Source organism: Ursus americanus, chromosome 2 (genome assembly GCF_024610735.1).
Source record: "Ursus americanus isolate L20-20 chromosome 2, mUrsAme1.1.p, whole genome shotgun sequence".
NCBI classification, from domain to species: Eukaryota; Metazoa; Chordata; class Mammalia; order Carnivora; family Ursidae; genus Ursus; species Ursus americanus.
In genome coordinates this window covers 6158863-6180859 of record NC_142128.1, presented here as the reverse complement: position 1 = coordinate 6180859, position 21997 = coordinate 6158863, and the positions used below count along the sequence as shown (strand labels likewise).

At 51.1% G+C, this 21997-nt stretch overlaps 1 protein-coding gene across 1 annotated transcript in view; it reads right to left on the bottom strand.

The window, feature by feature from the left end:
* The window catches only part of MYH16 (myosin heavy chain 16), a 51997-nt gene that overhangs the window by 11001 nt on the left and 18999 nt on the right, over positions 1-21997 (bottom strand). Inside the window, exons 14-29 of the mRNA XM_087865499.1 lie at positions 20404-20577; positions 19271-19498; positions 18660-18764; positions 16455-16541; positions 16084-16229; positions 14845-14935; positions 14365-14421; positions 13599-13685; positions 11601-11846; positions 10587-10704; positions 9195-9322; positions 8640-8836; positions 7275-7407; positions 6022-6238; positions 3975-4111; positions 3778-3881 (exon numbers count right to left, since the gene is read on the bottom strand). Coding sequence (XP_087721625.1) covers positions 3778-3881; positions 3975-4111; positions 6022-6238; positions 7275-7407; positions 8640-8836; positions 9195-9322; positions 10587-10704; positions 11601-11846; positions 13599-13685; positions 14365-14421; positions 14845-14935; positions 16084-16229; positions 16455-16541; positions 18660-18764; positions 19271-19498; positions 20404-20577 — 2255 coding nt within the window. The remainder of the gene's footprint in view (positions 1-3777; positions 3882-3974; positions 4112-6021; positions 6239-7274; positions 7408-8639; positions 8837-9194; positions 9323-10586; positions 10705-11600; positions 11847-13598; positions 13686-14364; positions 14422-14844; positions 14936-16083; positions 16230-16454; positions 16542-18659; positions 18765-19270; positions 19499-20403; positions 20578-21997) is intronic.

The following is a 21997-nucleotide window of genomic DNA, read 5'->3' as shown; positions in this document are numbered from 1 at the left end:
AAGACCATTCAGTAGGGAGAGAACAGTGTTTTCAGAAAGTGATTCTGTGGGGCGCCTGGGTAGCTCAGTCATTAATCGTCTGCCTTTGGCTCAGCTCATGATCCCAGGGTCCTGGGATCGAGCCCTTCATCGGACTCCCTGCTCACTGGGAAGCCTGCTTCTCCCTCTCCCACTCCCCCTGCTTGTGTTCCCTCTCTTGCTGTGTCTCTCTCTGTCAAATAAATAAAATCTTTTTTTTAAAAAAAGTGATTCTGTGACAACTGGATATCCACATGCAAAAGAATGAAGTTGGACCCCTACTTCACACCTTCTACAAAAATTAATTCAAAATGGTTCAAAGACCATAAAACTATAAAATTCTTACCCAATCTGGGAAGCATAGGTAGAAATCTTTGTGACTAGATTAGGCAATGGGTTTTTAGATATGACTCCTAAAATGCAAGCTACCAAAAGAAAAAAACCAGAGACATTGGACTTCATCAAAATTAAAATCATTTGTGCTTCAGAGGGTGTCATTAAGAAAGTGATAAGGTGGGGTGCCTGGGTGGCTCAGTCAGGTAAGCGTCCGGCTCTTGATTTTGGCTCAGGTCGTGTTCTCAGGGTCCTGAGATGGAGCCCTGCTTTGGGCTCCCTGCTCAGTGGGGAGTCTGCTTGAGATTCTCCCCCTCTCTTGCCCCTCCCCCAGCTTGTGCACTCTCTTTGTCTCTCTGGAATAAATAAATCTTTATCTTATTTATTTATTTTTAAACATTTTATTTATTTATTTGAGAGAGAGAGAGAAGGAGAAAAAGAAGTAGGGAGAGGGGCAAAGGGAGAGGGAGAGAGAGAAAATCAGGCTCAGTGAGGAGCCAGATGTGGGGCTCGATCCTGGGACTCCAGGATCATGAACTGAGCCAAAGGCAGATGCTTAACCAACTGAGCCACCCAGGCACCCCTGGAGTAAATAAATCTTTTTAAAAAATTAAGAAAGTGAAAAGACAGTCCACAGAATGGGAGAAAATGTTTGCAAATTATATATCTGATAAAGGAAGGGTCTAGTATTCAGAATATCTAAAGAACTCTTACAACTCAACAATAAAAAGACAACCTGGTTTTTAAAACAAGCCAAGGACTAGAATAGACATTTGTCCGGATAATGAGCACATGTGGCCAATAAGCACATGAAAGATGCTCAGCGTCATCAGCTATGATACTGCCTCACATCCACTAGGATGGCTGTGAGAAAAAAGATAAGGATGAATGTTGGAGACGATCTGGAGAAACTGTAGTCCTTGACGCTGGGAATGTAAAATGGTGCAACTGCTTTGGAAAAGAATCTGACAGTTCTGCAAAAAGTTAAGCATAGAGTTAACGTACGACCAGAACCAGGTCTATATCCAAGAGAAATGGAAGCCTAGATCCACACAAGATTTGTATATGAATGTTCGTAGGGGCATGATCCATAGTAGCCAAAAGGTGGAAACAACACAAATGTCCATCAGCTGATGAATAAATAAAATGTGACCTGCCCAAACAATGAATATTATTCAGGAATAAAAAGGAATGAAATACTTCCTGACACGTGCTCCAACACGGATGAAGCTTGAAAACATTCTGCTGAAAGAAGCCAGTCACAAAGACCCACATAATGTATGAGTCCACTACACGGCATGTCCAGAACAGGCAAGTCCAAAGAACGTTGTCGGCTGGATTAGTTGTTGCCTCCGGCTGGGAGTGGGGGTGGTGGGGAGAAATGGGGCATGACTACTAAGGGATATGGGGTTTTTCTTGGGGAGGGGTAATGAAATGTTCTAAAATTGTAGTGATAATTGCACAACTTAAAACCATTCAATTTTCCCCTTGCCCTGGGCAAACTGTATGTAAATTATATCTCAAATCTGTTGCAAACTCTCTCTCTCTCTCTCTCTCACACACACACACACACACACACACACACACACACACACACACACACAAACCGCATAGTGGCATAGCTAGATATTTAGGGTGGGGGTCAGGTTTAGCCCGATGGCCGCAGAGTCATGGGGCTTCTCTCCCCAGTGGCTCTCTACAGCCCTAGGAGTGATCGTGGGGCATGTTGTAAACTCAGGAAGCCGCAGTGCGGGGAGATTTCAGACAGGCAGTTTAGGCAGGGTGCCAGTGTGGACAGTTGCAAATGTGTTGGTCTTCTCAGAATCACAACAAATCATATTTCTGTAAACCAAAACCTAGTGCTGAGTCCAAAAGTTTCTTAGAACCTCAAGCAGCAACAGAGGACACTGGATTAAAAAGAAATCTCCAAGTCCTTGGCACCCCAACAAATCAATTCTTTTCCATGGTGTGGTGGATGTTCTCTAAGGGTTCATGAATGTTAATAGTAACATAGCTGTGTGGCTTTGCAGGTTAACATGTGCTTTCATAGCTACCATCTCATTTAATTTTCCCCGCACCCCGGAGCCGGGATGAGGAAGCTATCATCATTCACATCTGTTAGATAGCATGATAGCACCTATCTCACAGGGTTATTTTTCCTAATTTTTTTATTGTGGGAAAATGCACGTTACATGAAATTTCCCATGTTAACCATTTTTAGGTGCACAGTCAGTGGTATTAAATATATAACGCTGTGCCACCCTTGCCACCATCCACCTCCAGAACTCGTTTCATCTTATAAAACTGCAATCATGTCCCCACTGAACACTAACTCCCCCATATCCTTCATTCCCCTAGCCCCTCGCAACTACTGTTCCACTTTCTGTTTCTATGACCGTGACTACTCAAAGCACTTCCTGTAAGTGGAATCATACAGCATCTGTCTTTTTGTGACTGGCTTTTTTCACTTAATATAATGTCCTCAAGGTTCATCTATATTATAGCAGGTGTCAGAATTTCCTTCCTTTTTAAGGCTGAATAAAATTCCATTGTATGGGGGTACCCGGGTGGCTCCATCGGTTGGGCATCTGGCTCTTGATTTAGGCTCGGTTTGTGATCTCAGGGTCGTGAGATCGAGTGCTGCGTTGAGCCCTGCGTTGGGCTCCGCACTCATCGGGGAGTCTTGCTTCTCTCCCTCTCCTTCTGCTCCTCCCCTTGCTCGTGCGTGCACATGTGTGTGCTCTCTCTCTCAAATGAATAAATCTTTAAAAAAATTCCATTGTAGGTACAGACCACATTTTGTTTATCCATTCATTTGTCAATGGACATTTGGGTTGCTTTCATGCTGTAGCCCTTCTGAATGAAGACAGGTGTACAAATCTCTCTTCAAGACCTTGCTTTCAATTCTTTTGGGTACATACCCAGAAGTAGAATTGCTGGATCATATGTCAATTCTAGTTTAAATTTCTTGAGGAGCCTCTATGCTGTTTTTCACAGCAGCTGTACCATTTTATATTCCCAGCAGGGCACAAGGGTTCCAGTTTCTCCACACCGTCACCTGTCATCTTCTGTGTTTTGGATAGTAGCCATCCTAATGGGTATGAGGTGAAATCTCATTGTAGTTTTGATTTGCGTTTCCGTAATGATGAGTGATACTGAGCATCTTTCCATGTGCTTATTGGCCATTTGTATACCTTTTTTGGAGGAATGTCTAGTCAAGTCCTTTGTCCATTTTTAAATTATTATTATTATTGTTATTATGGGTTATTATCTCATGGGGTTTTGTGACCACTAAAGTACTATATTTCAAAGTGTTCACCTAAATTGCCCAAGGTCACATGACTCGTGGGTGGCAGAGGCCCAGGTTTCTGGACTCTGCTTCATCATGCTACCTCAAGTCAGCCTCCCATCGTCTCATCCCTATACCTTGTAGCTTCAAATTCCTCTTCTTTCTCATGGATTCTCCGGTCGATGTCAGCTTTCACCTGAGCCAGTTCCAGCTGAATTCGAATCACCTTGCTCTCTTCAACCTGCCGGGAATATAAACATCAGTCTTTCTGGCCAAGTAGGTGCGTGGTCCCTGGCCAAGGGTCCAGCCTCCCGGGTGATGGCCATGCGTTTACCTCCAGGGAAGACTCGGCTTCCTCCAAGGCCACCTGGAGTTCTTCCTTCTCGATCTCCAATTTTTTCTTCAACTTCTGTAGCTCATGCACACTCCGTCCTCCCTCACCCAGTTGATCAATCAGTTCCTTTATCTCCTCTGAGGAAGGAATATTCTCATTGGTAAGGCACATGAGGACCACCAGCTTCCCAGGGCCAGAGCATGTGGCAGGGCAGAAGCAGGCAGTCCTAGCCTCACTGTGTCTAAAGAGAAGCAATATACTCCAAGTCATAGACTCACGGAGCATCAGGGCTTGGACACTGGAGAACAGTAGGTCCAAACTCCTCATTTTGTAGATGAGAGGCTGAAACCCAGAGAGGAGTGAGCAAGCACAGAGCAGCTTTGGGGCCAGTGCCCAGGACTCCCTGAGCCTGTGAGGCCTTCGTTCAGGGCCATCTTTTCTCAGAGAACCTCTTCTCCCCTCTGCCTCCCAGCCACCAGGTCTGAAAACCAACCTCACAAGAAAAGGTGGGAGGATGAGAGCCTTTCTGATCTCCTTCTTCATTTGGGAGACCTCTGTTGCCCGCCCAGAGGAATTCCCAGGGACTTACAACACCTTGGAGCAATCATAAATCTCAGCCCACAACCAGAGGTGTCCAGGGAATGTAAGTGTCCTGATTACTCCCTGACCAAACTCCATTTCCACATCAAGCCTCCCTGAGTTCAGAGAAATCTCATTTAATCCAGGGTCTCCCCCTACCTGGGTTTCTAAGTTCCAGGTGGGGTTTGGAGAGCATCATCGAAGTCTCAGCTCGTGGTGTCCACCTGTGCTGGCATCATAGACACACCTGTAACCCACATGGCTTCCCATCACCTGTCCCTGAACATAGCGGCTGTTTCTGGAACATTCCCCACTGCACTGCTCTGTGACCACGAGGAACAGTGTGATGCTGCTTCACATCCTCTCTGCCCAGGCAGGCTACTTGGCCTCTCTCCTCCGTGGCTCCCACCAGGCTGGGGCTGCTTTACAAGTCTTTTTTCTTACCTGTGCTTCACCTGCCAGGTGAGGTGCGTATTCCTCTGCTCTTAACCCCTATGTTAGCTGAGAGTTTTATCATCTGCACCAGGAGCTGGTGGGAGGGTGTGGATGGGGAACGGAGGTGGGTAGGGGAGGAGGCAGGGCCCTGGGCCACTGGCCCTCAGCAGTGCCTCATCATCACCTCCCTCCTATTTTCTGCCCTCTTCTAGTCCAGGCAACCTTGACCTGGGTGTTCTAGTTGTTCCTTCCTAATCTTAACTCATGTATTTATATTCAGGTCCTTTAGTACTTAGACTTTTGAGGTTACAAAAGCAGAGCCTTGATACCTCAAATGCTGGGCTCACACAATTCTCCCCTGTAAGCTGACAGCTCCCCAGGGAGAGACTCCTAGGATCTTGGGCAGATTTGGGGACAGTCAGGGACCATCTGCTTCTACCCTCCATCAGGCATCTAACCCAAATTGAGGGTATCGACTGAGATTTCGTCTGCTGCTCGGCAGAACAGGGATCCAAAAACAGTTCTTAAAAATAAAAATACTGGCATCTCTTGCACAACCGATTTTGTGATTAGTAATTTGCACCTGCCATAAAAGCAAATAATGCAGTCAGATCTCTGTATGGCAAAACGATCCTCAACAGATAGGCAGCATTCTTCAAATAGCATCCCACAGAATGAAATTCCAGCCCGAGGCCTCCTGTTCGTGAGAAATCTTACACGAGTATGTGTATTACAATACACAAAATCTACTGAGCCCTTATTTGTGCCAGCCACTCTACTGAGTGACGATTTCACACATCTTGTTTCACTGTCACCACAACCTTACAAGGAAGGCACTATCTCCCCAACTTACAGGTGAGGAAACTGAGGCACAGAAAGGTTCAGTGACTCACCTGCTTGAAGTCCTGTTGCTGAATGCCCGAGTGCTTCTACACAGTGTTGGTGCCGACGATGTGTCAGGTGCTCAAAGCCATGACGCGCTCAAGAGGAAGGAGGCCCTGCCTGTGTCTTTGTCCCCTGCCCTCAGACTCACCCTGCAGAGTCTTGTTCTCCTTCTTCGCCGACTCCAGGTGCTCCAGGGACTCCTCGTAGGCGGTCTTGATCTTGAAGCTCTCTGTCATGTACAGGCGGCACTCCTTCTGCGAGCTGTCCACCTCCACCTGCAGCTCTTCGCACTTCTGCTGCCACTCGGCCAGCATCTTGTCAAAGACCCGCTGCTTCTTGTCCAAGGCAGCGGCTGCAGCATTGGCCTAGGGAGAGGTGGGAATGGTCTCCAGGGGTCTGACTTTCCAGCCCCTTCCCCTCCTCTGCCCTCCTCCCTACCTTCCCCACCCCTGCCCAGTAACTCTGGTGACCGCAGACTTCTCGGGGGCTGGGAGATAATTCCACATGTGTGGCACAAGCAAGGGGCAGAGAGTCTGGAAAGAGCCGCGTCCCACTTCTTAAGCTTCTACTACTAGACGTGCAAACTTGGGCAGTCCATCTTACCTTCCCGGGCTCGAACTTTTTAGGTGTAAAATGAGCGATCGGGCCACAGCAGCCTTCCCAGATTTAAAAACATTCACCCAACTCTCCATTACCTATTTCTCTGTGATTTACTAATATGTGTTATATGTCATTGTTCAACTCAGGGATGGCTTTGGTGTTATTTTTCTTGTGAATCAAAGCTAATTTTTCTCAGACCTTATTTTTCATAGACCTTTCACCTTTTTTGTAACTGTCGGGCAACTATGTATTTGCTGTGGTGCAATACTGGATTTTGTAAATTTTTGCTTAATTTCTTAATTGCGGGGACGGGGAGCAAAAGGTTTTCAGGTTTTGGGACTATTTTCCTGAAGCCTCTCACGAGGATATGACCCTCTGCCTTCGTAGCCGTCACTGCTGGCACGAAACGATTCCCTGTCTAGACCAAGACCAGGTTGCTATGTGCCGGTGGAAATCTTATTTAATTCGGCCTGGAGACTTGCAGATCAGTCCGCACCAGGGATGCAAACAATATTTAGCCACACAAAGTGTGTGGGCTGTGGTTTACATGAGGAAAAGGGGAACAGAGACAGTAGTTGCATGACTTCCCGGGACTAAGTTTTGTCCTCATCACAGACCTATTTGAACAGTGGCCTGTTGAGTATTAAGATCGGGCAGGAGCCCATGTCCAGGAGGCCTGAATACAGACCCTGTGCTCCATCCTATTGGACCACCTGTTTCGTCTTGCTAAGCCCAGACATGTGATAGTTTCATCCAGCTCCCTGAGGTCTCTTGGACCCAGCGAGCATTTGACCCCCTGACCTTCTCCAAGTCGATGGTGAGGTCCTCGACTTCCGCCTGGAGGCGCTGTTTATTTTTCTCGAGGGAGGCAGCCCGGGCCTGGGCAGCTTCAGCTGTCTCTTCTGCTTCCTGGAGCCTGGCGGCCAGTTTCCTCCTGTGGGCGAGGGCAAGAGAGGCCATCAGGAAAACAGAGGAGCCCATGGGCTGGGGGCTGGGTTTGTGATGCTGAGCTCCGGTGCCACAGAGGGGAAGATGCAGATGAAATGGAGAGTGTTTGGAGGGAAGCAGTCACCGTCCGTCCAACAACTATTTATTGTTTCTACTCTGTGTCAGGTATCATTTTAGGCATTAGAGAAACAGACCAAGACCCCTGCCCTCATGAAACTTCTGCTCTAGATGGGGGATAGACACAGAGACATAAGCACCATGGAGAAAATAAGGCAGGGAAGGGGACACATGAGCAGAGGAAGAGGAAGGCGAGCACCCTGCAGGTGTCTGGGGAAGAAGGTCCAGGCAGAGAGAGGTGAGGGGTTGAGATTCAGCCTGAACTTTGGAGTGGGACCAGGCAGCTCGGAGACACTCTCAACAGAGAATAGAAAAGGGCTGGAGGACAGGACATGGGAGCTGCAGCACACAGATTGAGGCTCATCGTATAAAGAGCTTTTGATAAGAGATTTATGTCAGCTGGAGGCCGCTGTGCTTCTTGCTCTCTTGTCGCCACAAACCCCAGTGGGCAGGAGGCACCAGCAAGGAGGCCGGGGTCCCCTCCCTGCCTGCTGCAGAAGGCTCACATGCAGGGCTTCCCATGGCTAACCAAGCCAGCCTGTTCCTATATGAGAAGGCAGCTCAGAGCCACATTCACGTGTCCACTCTTATTTCCTCAGGCCCGTCAAGCAGAGTGTCCACTTCTCTAGTTTACAAATGAGGAAGAAAGCTCACGAGATTTGAAGGCATTTAGCACAGAGCAGGAGAACTGGCAGTGAGGGCCCTTGATGCTGAGTGTGGTCCGCATCCTCCCAGCATCGCCCAGAGGCCACGCCCCAGACCCACCAGACCTGTGGAAGTTTCCCAAGTACTTTAGGGGCAGAGAAGCCCTGCCTGGAGGTGGAGACCCTGCTCCTGACCTCCCTGCAGGGAGCTGAGCACTTTAAGGCAGAGGACATAGAGAGCCTTGAAGAGGGAACCCGAAGGCTGGGTATTCTGCCGAGGGCACAAAGTGGGCTTCGCTGTCCAGACACGCATCCCCCCCGCCCCTTAAGAGGAGCCTGTGAACTGCCTTCTTCTGGCTATGGCCCTGGCCTCCGCGGTGGCTGACGTGGTCAGCCCCCCCTGCCAGTGCCAGCCCCACCCCAGCCTTCCTGCTGTCCAGTGCAGGGTGACACTCACTTGGTCTCCTCCAGCTCCTCAGTCCTCTGGATGGCATCGGTCTCATACTTGGTCCTCCAGGTGGTCACCTCAGTGTTGAGCTTGGACACGAGGCGCTGCAGCTCCGACTTGCCTCCCTGCTCCTCCTCCAGCTGCTCCTTCACCAGGTCTAGGTCATGCTTGGTGTTGGCAAGACTCACCATGGCCGCACTGCGAGACTGCGGGGAGCAGCCGAGCCCATCAGAGGCCTTACTGGTCCCTGTGGCCCCCAGGGCCATGGCTTAGACATACACAACGTTGGATCAACATTGCAGCAAATAAAGGGGGAAAAGGACACCTGCTTCTACAACCCAGACCATTAGGGTTTGTTTTCCTTGTTTTGTTCCCATTACTGGCCACGAGGATATGGAATTTTGTCAGTTTCATTTAGTCATTCACATGGTGTACCATAGTCTTATAGTTAACTTTTTAACTTGCTATTGAATCATATTTTTCATGTTCCTTCTACATCTTTATAACCTGTAACTTTCTTCAGAAAGACAGCTCCGTCACCCCCGACCCCATCCCCAAACAAACCTTGGATTCTTCATCCAGCTGCCTCTTGTAATCATCCACCTGTGATGTCAGTGATGTCTTTATCCGCAGGATTTGGTTGAGCCGGCTCTGGGATTCTTCGTATTCCCGGCTCAGCTCCCCATTTTCAGCTGGGTGAGAAGGGAATGGGAGAAACATTGGATGGAAAACTGGCTCCCCAGCCAGATCCTAAGCTCCGCCAGTGCAGTGTTCCCAAAGTACCCAATAAATATGGTGACTTGGCCAACTGAGCTGGAAAGGGGAGTGTGGTGAATCCTTACGAGCTGCCTAAATTAAGTGAGCCCAGGAGAGGAGCAGTTGTCCAAGCATTGCCAACATCCAGGCATCTTGCATGGGGGGCGGGGCTTCCGATCATGAAGTCCCAGCCCCTGGCATAAGATACAGCAAAGAAGCTTGAAGGAAACGTGGGGCAGAGTGTTTACTTTGAAAAATTAATTGTCACGGTCCCTGAACCTATACTCTTGTCGTCTGTGAACTGACTGTTGGGGCCAGAGGCCAGGAAGACTTGCAAGAGCCAGAGAGGACGAGCAGGGGTTTCCAGTTCTGCTCTAGAAGTTGTTAGTTTTGTGGCAAGTTACCTTGTCTCACTGAGCTTCCCTTTTCTTATCTATCAAATGGGGATATTGATTTTCAAAAGTACTCAGGATGTGGAAAATAAGGCCAGAGGCTGCCAGCAGGTTCTCTGGTTTCACAGTGGAACATTGTCTAACTGGCCTAAGGAGTGTTTACTCCTCGCAGGCAGTAGTGTGGTTGTTTGGCTTGCTGTTTACTGCAGATAAGAGCCCAGCCTCAGCAAAGTTAGGTGTGAAGTGAATAGTGATAAGTTGCAAATTATTTTTGCCCTAGAGATGCTTCTGGTAAAAAACCAAATCAAACCAAACCCAGAGGTTGCAGTATTATTGTGTTGTGAGACACTAACTGGTTTTGCATCTAAGTTAGCAAAGTTATATACAAGCATCCCTTCCCCAACCGACTGCGTTAATCTCTGGCCCTCAAATGCTCTTTGAAGGCAGGTGAGCCGTTTTCTGGCTCCTTCATTAGTGACACATGTTCACTGTCTGTTAGTATGCGGGTCATGTTTTAAAATGTTTAAAAATTGTGTTTGTCTGCCCTCCTGCTGACCTCACAGGGTGGTTGACAGAACTGGGAGGGAAATGCTTTGAATAGTGTTCCCTGTTATATACGCGGTAAAGATGATACTTGGAGCACTTGGTAGGTGGAATCAAATCTCCTGTCTCATCACAGGGGATGTGAATTTTCCAAGGCCAAGAAAGCTCTGGGAAGAGGACCCAGTTACTCCTTCAGTTTCCTTGAGGATCCCTGTTCTGTTCCACACACGTTTCCTCAGGAAGCTGCAGGGAGGGACCAGCTCACCTTGCAGGCGGGTCCTGATGGCGTTGATTTCTGCCTGGTTTCGCTCCAGCTCAGCCACCTTGGCGTTGGCTTCTGATAAGCTGTCTTCCAGCTTTCGGATGTGGGCCTCGGCATTCATCTGCTCAGGCAGAATGAACCCGGTGGGGAAATGGGGAGCAGGCCCTCCCTGCTTCCCACCGGGTTCCCCTAGTGCAGACTGCCTGCCTAGTCCTTCGAGAACGTCCCTGACTCAGAACCATCTTCCCCCCACCCTAGCTCACCGTGTCTACCAACATAAACGTAGAGACTTTGGGTTGGCACACAGACCCTCACTCTCTGGCTCATCTCCCTTTTATGGCCACTCCGGACCCCTGCAGACCTCACCCAGTAAGAAAATTCAACGGTTCAGTTTAAGAAAAAGTACTAGCATAAGTGCAGGAGTCTGCAGATAAACTAGGGTCTGTGAAGATGCCTCGTGAGTGTCTGAAGTGTGGAATACTAGTTAGCTGCAACAGGGACCCCAAAGCATCCTCCCTGCTCACCTTTGGAGCCCCCCTTGCCCTCATGTCACAAGAAGGCTCTTCACATGGCAGATGCTTGGTAAATGCATGTTGAATGGCTTTTTCGCCTTTCCCTCTTGCCATATACCCCTTTTTCATTGTGGTGATGTATGCATTTAGCCTACTAGTCTCCCAGCTCCTTGAGGATGTAGTCGTCCTAACGTAACGGTCATCTTAATAGCTCACATTTATCGAGCTTTTCTTATATGCCAGAGACGGTTGTAGCCCTCACAACAGAGCTATGGAGTAGGAATTATTAATGTGTCCATTTTACAGATGAGGAAACTGAGGCACAGTTAGATTATGAACTTGGCCAAGGTCATATACCATCCAGTAGGGTCGGGGATGGGCTCATCTCGGTTCCCTTTACAACATCCAGAACATGCCTCGGGCTTGCTGGGGGGCTCAGGAAATATTTGCGAAGTGACTGGACGCTGGGTCACCCCCCTGTGGTTCTGCGGGGTTCCTCCCTCACCTTGGACTTCTGCACAGTCTCCATGCTGGCATTGAGGTCGTCGATCTCAGCCTTCATGACCTGCTTGTCCTTCTCCAGCTTGGACTTGACCCTCTGCAGGTTCTCCACGTGCTCTGTCAGCTCGGCCATGGAGTCCGTGTGCTTCTTGCGCAGCGTGGAGGCCGCTGCCTCGCTCTGCAGGGCCGCCTCCTCCAGCTCCCGCCTCAGCTTTAGCAGCTCCGCCTCCCGCTTGCGGTTCTGCTCAATCTGGGAGAGAGGAGAAGCGGAGCTTAGCAGAACTGACCGGCACTGGCGGCCTGAGGGCGGACACTGTCCATGTGCTCAGCGGTCCCCTGCTATTTCTGCACCCCACTGATAGGATGTCTTGATGGAAATATCCATCCTGAGCCTCTGGGAGGATTGCCCACCAGATTCATTTAGATAGCATTGTGCCTTGAACGGTGCCTTGTAAAAAGATAAGCTCAACCAATTCTTAACCCCAGATACCTGTGAATGTGACCTTATTTGGAAATAGGGTCTTCGCAGATATAAACAAGTTAAAATGTCATAACTGGATTAGGGAGGGCCCTAACCCAATGGCTGGTTGTCCTTGTAAGAGGAGAGATATTTTGGATCCAGGGAGACATAGAAGAAGGAGGCCACATGACCACGGAGGCAGGGATTGGAGTGAGGCAGCTATAAGCAGGGAAGACCAGAGATTGCCGGCAACCCACCAGCAGCCAGGAGAGAGGCCTGGGACACACTCCCCTTGAGCCTCCAGAAGGAGCCCTACAGGCAGCCCCTGCTCTGTGGCTCCCCATGTCACATAGCCCCATGACCCCGCCTCCTCCCATCCTTCTGGTGCCCCAAATCCTGTTGTTCCCTTAACTTGCCCTGCATTGCTAGACGTCATCCCTTCTTACTGCCTGTCCTCCTGGGACCCTGACCACAGCTGGGCACCAGCTCAGCAGGCCCCTCCACAGCGAGCAGACTGTGGCCAAAATGGTGAGGGGATGGGACGTGGAGTCCAGGGAGCCTTCCAGTGCTAAGGGACGCCGTCCACATTCCTGCTCTCAGCTCTGACCCAGGGTCCGAAGTTGTAAGAGCCCTGACTACACAGAATTAGAAGGAGAGTTTCAAGTGGCTTCTGCCAGTCTCCATGATGCCTTTATGTGAATTAGAGGAAGATGCATTCCACACCAGAGGCTCGGCTTGGATTCCAGCCCTGGGAGTGTGGGGTCACCCCGCTGTATTAACCATGTCTTCATTTTCTGTATTCTGATGCTTTGACATCTGGGGCTTTGCTGACCCTGGAAGGACAGCCCCTCCCCAGGGTTAGCTAACTCCTAGAGATAGCAGACAACTGGATTTCCAATGCAAAGCAACCACTCTAGAGCCCATACCTCCAGCCCCTCCTCTATGGGGTTCTCACACTCTCAGCCAGCCTAACCTGCCTTCAGTACCCCCATGGCCAGGTACCAGACAACTAGGGACAGCCTTTGTGCCCTAGAGCCTGCTGAAATGATCCAAACTAGCCCATCCTAAGCCCATCCTTACTCTGCCTCCCCCATTCCTTCCTCACAAACCACAGTAAAGGCTCTCGCCTACAATTTCCCCTTGCCCTTGCCTCCCGCTGACCTTGGTGCCTCCCTGTGTGGCCCTGCACGGCATGCCCCTCTTGGGAGCTGTCACAGACTGTCTCTTTAGTGGCAATCCTTTCCTGATCTGCTAGCCTCACTGCAGCTCACATTTTCTATAAACACGAATCTTACAACACCTGCCCTATGCCTTCAGTCCAGTGCTGCTTCTGTCAACACCACTGAGCTAAGGAGCCCCAGCAGAAAGGGGACCAAACCAGCCCCTCTCTTGCCTCTTCTTTATTATTGTTTTCTCCTCATGTTAGTCCCAGAAATTCAGCAAGAACTAACTGGTCTTTTCCCCACTGCTCATCATCCAGCGATTTTTTTTCTCCCTGCAGGCTGGCCGGAATTGGGGTTCCTGGTCCCCTGAGGATGATACCTGAGCAGATGTGGCTCCCCCAGCTTCTTCCAGCCTGTCACTGAGGTCTTCGAGGTCCCGGGACAGGTCACTGCGTTGTTTCTCCACCTGGGGAAGATCAAATGACCATGACGGGAGACGTGCAGGCGCCCCCTCTTCTCTGGTAAAGACTACAGTGACTGCATGGTGTCTGTGAGGCTGGGGGCCTGCACTTGGGGAGTTCTGCCCTCTGCCTGCCACCCCACATGCTCAGTGAAGGATGCCCGTGTCCTTCTGCACTGGGTGGAAGTGCAGAAGGACACCACCCCCGGCCGGGTTTCCTACCCCCAGCCGGGTTTGGCTGAATCTGGAGTTCAGGTGTGTGAGGATTCATCTCCCACCAGCTTTCTGGCCTCAGCCTCCGCAGGACCCCACCCTAAAGACTCCTTCCATTCTTTGTAACTGGGCAGAGAGGTGCTATTTCTTCCCTTTGCCTAGAAGTTCTTGCCGGTGTCAGTCTGTTGCATTCAGTCTCCATGTCCCCAGGCTAATGTTGCCTCCTCTACCTGCCCCGGGCAGAACTAGCCTCCTCTCCTTGGACTCACACCAGAAATAGTATCTTAGCATCTTACATCATAATTAATATTGCTCATGTAGCACCGTGCCTGGTGCACAGCTCAAGAATCAACGAGGCCTTTTCAACTGGAAACCTGTCCTCTTGCTTTCCTGAGTGGAGTGTCTGCTTACGGTTGGATTGTGGCTGGCACTGGGTCCTCAGACTCCGGAAGTGCGGAAGTATTTCATTTACCTTGGCTCTCATTGCCCGCTCAGCTTCCAGTTCTTCCTCCAGCTCCTCAATTCGGGCCTAGCAGACAAATAAGCAAAGGGGGGTTATCTCTCCCGGGTGAAGTTACAAACTTACCCACTTGGTCTTTTAGTATGGAAATGATGGCAAGTTGCCGAGCGTATGATGGACACCGTCAAAAGCAGAGGGAAACGGCACAGAGAGTGTGTGCAATGGCCCTGAGGCAGGAGGGAGTCTGGGGTATGTGGTGGGGGCAGGCCGGGTGACAAGGTCAGGGAGGGAACAGGGGCAGACCTCCACAGTCTGTAATCATTGTAGGGGCTTTGACTCAAAGCCGGTGTGAGGTGAACATGGATCAGTCTCAAGGACTCGGGGGCAGTCTTGCTCCTTGGGAAACCCAGGTGGCCAAGCAGCTGATGGGAGCAAAGGTGCCTGGAAGTGCATTTCAGAAGGAGAGCTCTGTGCTCTCAGTCCTGGACACACCTGGTGTTCCTTTAGTTTCCGCTGGAGTGTGGAATTCAGAGACTGCTCATCCTCATATTTAGAGTTGACAGAATTGATTTCCATATCCCTCCTGCAAGAGAAGGTTTGCTCTCCTGAGAGAAGAGCTCTGAGGGGAGATCAGCCACTGGCGAGGAAACAACCTGGGCTGCTGGAGGAGGCGTGGAACTTGCTGAAACCCACTCATCCCCCAGCGCCTGGCAGTCTGGGGTGACACCCAGAAGGTCTCACCCTGCAGAGCCCAGAATTTGCTGCACACGCTTTCCAGCTGCTTATTCATTCACTCATGCACTTCCTAATTTGGTAGAAGTTTATTGAATATCTACTATGTGCCAGATGTTTGGGGTTCTGGGGACACATCAGTGAATGAACCAGACAGACATCACTGCTCTGGCACAGCTCACATTCTAGGGGCTCCAGAATCACCTGGATGCTTTGCCTTTTTAGGGAAAATTTTCCTCTAAAAACTTTCCATGAAAGGGTGTCTCCTTCTGACATGTGGGTTCCGTACGCCAAGGAGCCACATGTGAGAACTAAGACGCCAGAGGCCAAGTGGATGGGCAGGATGGTCAAGGTCCCGTGCACCCCCTGGCTGGCCGTGCCACAGACAAACGTGCCGAGATGCGGAGCGAGCTGCCCACCCTCCTAGCAGTCCGTGGTGCTGTGAAACTGCCTTAGCAAAATGCTCCTCAAAGATGCATTGTCCAAATTCCACTCCCCGGGAGCTTTCCTTATCTGACTCCTCACCTCCATCCCCTCAGCCTCTAGCTTAGTTCAGGTTTACACCCGGACTGTTGCAGTAGCCTTCCCATTGCTTTCCTGCTTCCAGTGTTTCTCTGCTCCACCTGTCTCCCCTGTTATTGCCAGAGCAATACTGAGAAAATAGCCCCTCAACTCCTTGTGATCTTTGAAAGTCCAGCTTATGGGTTTCTATGAAGACTCTCTGCCTTTTGGGACAGGTGCCTTGCTTAGTACCAGTCTCCTTTCCAGTGCCCAACAGGCCCTGTGTGAGCCTGGGAGCTCCCTGTGCACAGGCAGCGCCTACTCCCCCCTCTATGCATCCTCTGTGCTGGGTACAGAGCCTGGCACATAGCGGGTGCTGGGGACATGCATTAATGCACATGGAGCCCTCAGCACAGTGCCCGGCACCTGGCACCATCCAGGAAGTGCTAGATACTGCTAATGTTGTTATGGGCAGAAGGAATGCCTGCAAGGGCATACTTTTTCACCACCTCCTCGAGGTCTATCTTGGACCTTTCCATCTCATTGAGATTGTCAATGGTCATCTTCAGGTCACTCTCAGCTTTGCGACGAGCCTTTTCCACCTCTGCCCGGATTTTCTTTTCTTGCTCCCAGTTATCCTCCAGCTGCAGAAACAAGAAAAACAAGAGAAAGTAGGGGTGGAGGGTGAGTCTGAGGCCAGAATGTGATGAGGAACCAGATTGGGCCTGGTTGCTTTGCTGTAGCCTCAGAGAGACCCTCACTTCCCCAGGGCGTGGGTCAGTCCGTACCCCAAATGCATCTGAGGACGCTGTGCCCCAGCTGGACCCGGCCCTTGAGCTATAGCATTGGCCCCAGCAGCAGGGCATTACCTCATGGATCTGGGTGCTGAGCTTGCTGTTGGTCTTGGTCAGGTGGTTCACCTTGTCCTCCTCAGCTTGCAGGTCGTCGAGGGTTTTCTGGAGGGAAAGATATACACGTGTGTCCCACGAGCCATGTGGGAGCAGCTGAACAGACCTGGTTCTCTGCCATCACTTCTGAGCTCAGTGGGCAGCTACTGAGACCCTGCCCCTGGTGCCAGGTGAGGTGGGGAGCAGCCCCGAGCACCTGTTAGCTGCACGTGGGCCCTCACCCGTCAGTGGGGCTCTGATTCTCCTTGTGGCGTGTTGGAAATCTGTGGGGGGCTTTTGGTTGTCACCACGATGGGGGCCCCACCGGCACTTAGCGGGTGGCTCCGGGGATGCTGGGCACCTTGCCTTGCTCTGGGCAGTCCAGCACCATGAAGAATCCTGCAGTCCATACACTTGATGCCCCACCCAGGCAGTCACATAAGCCAGACTCTTCTGAACCGAGCACCCAGCACCACTTTCCATATAACTCTACATAACTACATTTTTTAAAGAATGATCTACCATGAAAACTGAGAGAAGGTTCGTTATTGTCAAAATTTCCCTGAGAGTTCATCACCATTTTGTAAACTCGCGTCACGGACAGCAGCCATGCTTCACTATCTGCGTCCCAGCACACCCTCCGTGCCCATCCGCAGCCACCTAGGCAGGCTCGGGCGGGCGGCCTACTGCTCACGACCTCTTCTAGTGGATCTGTGTGAGCTTTGACACGCGGACGCCCCATTATTTATTACAAATTACATTCCATTCATTTCCCCCTGAAGAAGAAGGGAACGTTATTGATTTTTTTCAAAGTTACATATTAGTTTAATAATTTTCATTTTAGGATAGTAAGAGAGGCTTCCAAAATACAGTCTATGCTCATTGTTTGCGGGTTATCGATTTGCCAGTTTACCTACTAGCTAAAATTTATTTGTAATCCCAAATCAATACTTGTGGTGCTTTCACGGTCGTTCGCAGACATGCGCAGAGCAGGGAAACATTGGAGTCCCGGCCGGTGCACATTCCCAGCTGCGGTCAGATGAGATGGAGCCCTGCCTTCTCGTCTGCGTTTATACTGCAAACAAGGGTCCTTTTCCAGAGTCTATGCAGTGCCATGGCTTTTACATTTTGGTGCTTTTGTTTTGGTGATTTTGCTGTATGAAGCGGCCCCACGCACGGTCTGCCATGCCATCTATTGTCCCGAAGCACTAGAAGGCTGTGACGTGCCTCCCAGAGGAAATGTGTGCGTCAGATAGGTTTTGTTCAGGCATGAGATACAGGGCTGTTGACTGTGAGCTCAATGTTCAGGAATCCACAATATGGACCAAATAGTGTCTTTCAACAGAGACATACATAAAACAAGGCAACGTGTTGATTGTCGTCAATATGTATTATGTATTGATTGGTTCACGAAAATGTGACCAGAGGCTTGGTGGAACCTAACCCCCTATTTCCCCTTAAAGCTGACATTCAGTGTTTGCTAATTCAGTGTTCATGGTGACTTTATAGAACGTGACTACCTCGAATAATGAGACTTGACCGTATTTGCTATAAAAGGGGGCTCTGGGTTTGAAATGGTTGAGAGTCACAGTCTAAGGGGAAGTATTTCCAGAGGCAGCAGAGAGAGGTCCTCGGGGGATGTGTTGTGCGTTCGTGGTATCGGCAAACATGGCAATGGGGGTCCGCCGTCCAGCTCTGGGCCTCAGCTTGCTCGTTGTACCTGTGTCTCCAGAGCTATGAAGTGGTCTGTGCCACGGTCAGCCCTGGTGGCTGGTCAGAGCTGGCTCTGCGTTTAGGACCTGAGCCCGTAACACTCGAGTGGGCCTTCCCATGACAAGAGCTCATGCCCTTTGTTGCCGAGATGTATCAGGGTTCCCTGGTGCGTCACTCACAGGGCACTTCTGTGCACCCCACCTCATCCTGATGACTCTGGGGACCATACCTTCCAGCGTACCAGGGACTCTCAGACTGGCTTAGTTTGGGTGATAAATTACAGGGTCACCCCACTTACAACAAACCTGGGAGGACAGCAATAAGACATAACAATGCCCACTTCACCGATGAGGAAACTGAAATTTTGGGAGACTCTGTGCCCCCAGCTCAGGGGCAGCAAAGCCGAGATTTGAACCCAGGTCTCCAGTCTCCAAGCTCCACCTGCTCTCCCCAGTGCAAGCCGGTGGTACCTACCTGGTGCAGCTCCTCCAGGGCCCTCTTCTCCTTCTGGAGCTTGGCGATGGAGTCTTCCCGGAGCGAGAGGTCCCCAGTCAGGGTGCGGACCTTGTGATCCAGGGCCTGGAAATGGGGGCAGGAGAGAGAGAGACAGGCCCTTAAGGCTGGGAACACCCTTGGGGGAGGCACTTGTTCCAAGAGAGGGGCTCTGCAGCTTGGCCGCTGTCCAGAGTCACTTGGAAGCCTGAGAAATGGAACACCCCGGGCACACTCCAGCCAACCGAGTCAGAATCTTAGGGTGAGGGGGGGCAGCGAGAGCCACCAGTTCAGGCCTTTGCTATTCAAAGCCCGGTCCTCAGGTGTCAGCAGTATCTTAGAGAGTAGACCTCGGGCCCCACCAGACTTGCGGATCCGACGTGGTAGCACTGGCCACGTGTGCCTACTGAGCACTCAGAATGCAGCTAGCTCAACAGAGGAACCACATTTTAAATCACATCAAGTTGAGTTACTAGCCCCATGTGGCTGGTGGCGAGGGTCCTGTGCAGTGCTATAGTGGCGACTCCAGGTGTGAGCCCCACGGGCTTCCCTGTTCTGGTGAGGAGAGTGGTCAGGCTCCAGGGTCTCCTCACCTGCTTCTCCTTCTCCGTCTTGGCCAGTGTGGTCTCAAGGCCCTCCAGGTCCCGCTTGAGGTCGCTCATCTCCCCCTCCAGCTTGCGCTTGGTGGCGCTCAGGGAGGCCGCTGTGCCCTCCTCTTCCTCCAGCCGCTCCCGCATGTCCGAGATCTGGCTCTCCAGCTCCATTTTGGTCTTCATCATCTGGGTCAGACGCTCCTCGGCATCTATCAGGTTCTCTTGCTCCTGGCGGAAGAAAGAGCACCAGTCAAAGGGATCCTAGAAGGGTCCAGGCATGAGCTCTGAGCCCCGTGTGATGTGTGTGACAAAACATCGTCCAGCCGTGCTGTCCCCAGACCACCAGCCGCATCACCTGCGAGCTGGGTTGGATGCCGAGTCTCAGGCCTCACACCTGCTACATTTAAACCTGCATTTTCACAAGATCCCAGTTAAGGTTTTAGCAGAGGTGGTCCAGGAGAATGGAGGACACTCGGGCTGCACAGCACTGGGTACCGCAGGCTCTGCCCTCGCATCTGCTGAGCCCGGACGTGCCTATTCCTCCATCTGTCAGTGGGGCCTGGGCTGCCCACCCAGAGAGCTCCCAACGCTGATTCAGCACTTTTGTGTTAACAAACCATTTCCCGTCCATGGTTCCTCCTTATAACAACCCTGAGGGGCAAGCCAGGCAGATGTTACCACAAGCTACAGTTAGGGATGAGGGAAGCGATATTCAGAGGAGGGTGGGGTTGTCAAAGGTCAAGCAGACAGGAAGGCACAGAAGAGGGACAACCTGGGTATCCACTGGGGTCTCCGTGAGGGCGGGGGGTCAGTGCTGTAGGACAACAACTGGCCACACAGTCGAGCCAGACCAGCTGTGTGACTTATGGTTTATGGCATAACATTACTGAAATTCAGTTTTTTGTCTGCACAATAAGGGAAATCGTGGCTGTGAGGCATAAGGGGGTAGAGCCCATGAAGGTGCTTCTATCAATGGTGGTTCTTTTATCGCTGTGATCTCACTCGCACACGGCTTCTCAGAAGGCTCTCCCTCCCTCCCTGGGTCTGACTCTCAGTGACCCTGGGGATCCTGATAGTTGCCAGGGCCCCCAGCTCCCATCCCCTCCTCCACTCCCTTCCAGGGGCCCACATACGGCCTGTAGCTGGATGGTGAGGTCGTTCTTCTCCTGGCTGAGCGTGGCCATCTTCTCCTCCAGCTCCTTTACCCTGCTTATCAGCTCCTGTGTCTTGGACATGGCGTTCCTCAGCTCCTCCTCCTTGGCCTTCATCTCCTCCTCTTGCCGGGCCACATTCAGGAGCGGCTTGACCTGAGTGGTGAGCAACACCATACTGTGTTAGGGGGATGGGCTTTGCCGGGGGCTCGGTGATGGGCTGCGGGGGCTCTGCTTCAGATGGGACCACACCCGTTTGGGGTGGAAAGCAGCTCTGGCTGCAGCTGTGAGGAGATGTCCTAAAGCGTCCCTAGCCTCCACAGAGAAGGCCCGTCCTTGCTCAGGACCAATCCTCAGGGGCTCTTTGATCCTATGACACACCAAGTTCGGTGTTCCTTGGCATCTAGCCTCGCCCAGTGCTTACATCGTTCTACAAATTGTGTGTGCTCGGGAGCCCTGGCTGAATTCGAGCTCTGGTTTCCCTTGCCTTTCTCCCTTACTGATTCCTCCCTCTCTCTGTCTCTTTCTGTCTATCTCTGTGTCTTGTGTATATTCTCCGTGTCTCTGTCTCTCTCACTTACTTCTTTCATCTGCTCCCCTACGTGGTCTTCCAGGCCTCCCACGACCCAGCCTCGCTCACCGCGCTCCAGCTCAGCTGGTACGTCCTGCCTCGTGGCCTCTGCCCCTCTCGCTCCGGGCTCTGTAGGGCTGGGCCTGCTTTGTCCCTCGGCCAGGAGCACCTGCCCTTCTGCGCCCACTGTGCCCATCCGGACATCTCCGTGCTTTGGCCCTTCTTACCCTTCAAGAGTGCCTGGGTCCATCAACTCCCTCCACCTGTCCTCTGCCCTGCTAGACCTCGAGCCCCTCGAAAATCTCCCTCCGGCCTTCCTGTTCCTAGAGCTCCGAGGAGAGCTTGGCGGGACAGGCCCTTGGGTTTTTTCCTGGTCAATGGATGCATTTCTCTGGAGGGAAATGCCCATCCTGTGGAGATGGGTTTGGGAGAAGGCATCACTTCTCTTGGAAGATGACAGGGAAGCCTCATTGCCAGCCTGGGCTGTGGGGACCTGGGATGCCACGGTGGCAGGTCCACGTAACACACAACTATGAGTGAGAGCCTCCCACAACATGTTGTTTTGTTTTGTTTTTTTCCCATCGACTCATCCTATCTGGCTAAATAAGATTAGAGCTTAATTAAAAAGTAAAAGTAAAGGATTTTTATTTTATTTTACTTTTTTACTCATTGGAACAGGACCTTGCTCCGCCGTGTTTAGTTAGTGGTTTTACTTTCTAGTAAAGAACTGGGAGGTTTCCAGGCTTTGTCTCCTCATCTGTGACCACTGGTGTCCTGCCTGAAAGAATCTTTTTTTTTTTCTACCTGAATCATTTTTTTTTGAAAAGGTTTTATTTATTTATTTGACAGAGATAGAGACAGCCAGCGAGAGAGGGAACACAAGCAGGGGGAGTGGGAGAGGAAGAAGCAGCCTCATAGGGGAGGAGCCTGATGTGGGGCTCGATCCCAGAACGCCGGGATCACACCCTGAGCCGAAGGCAGACGCTTAACCGCTGTGCCACCCAG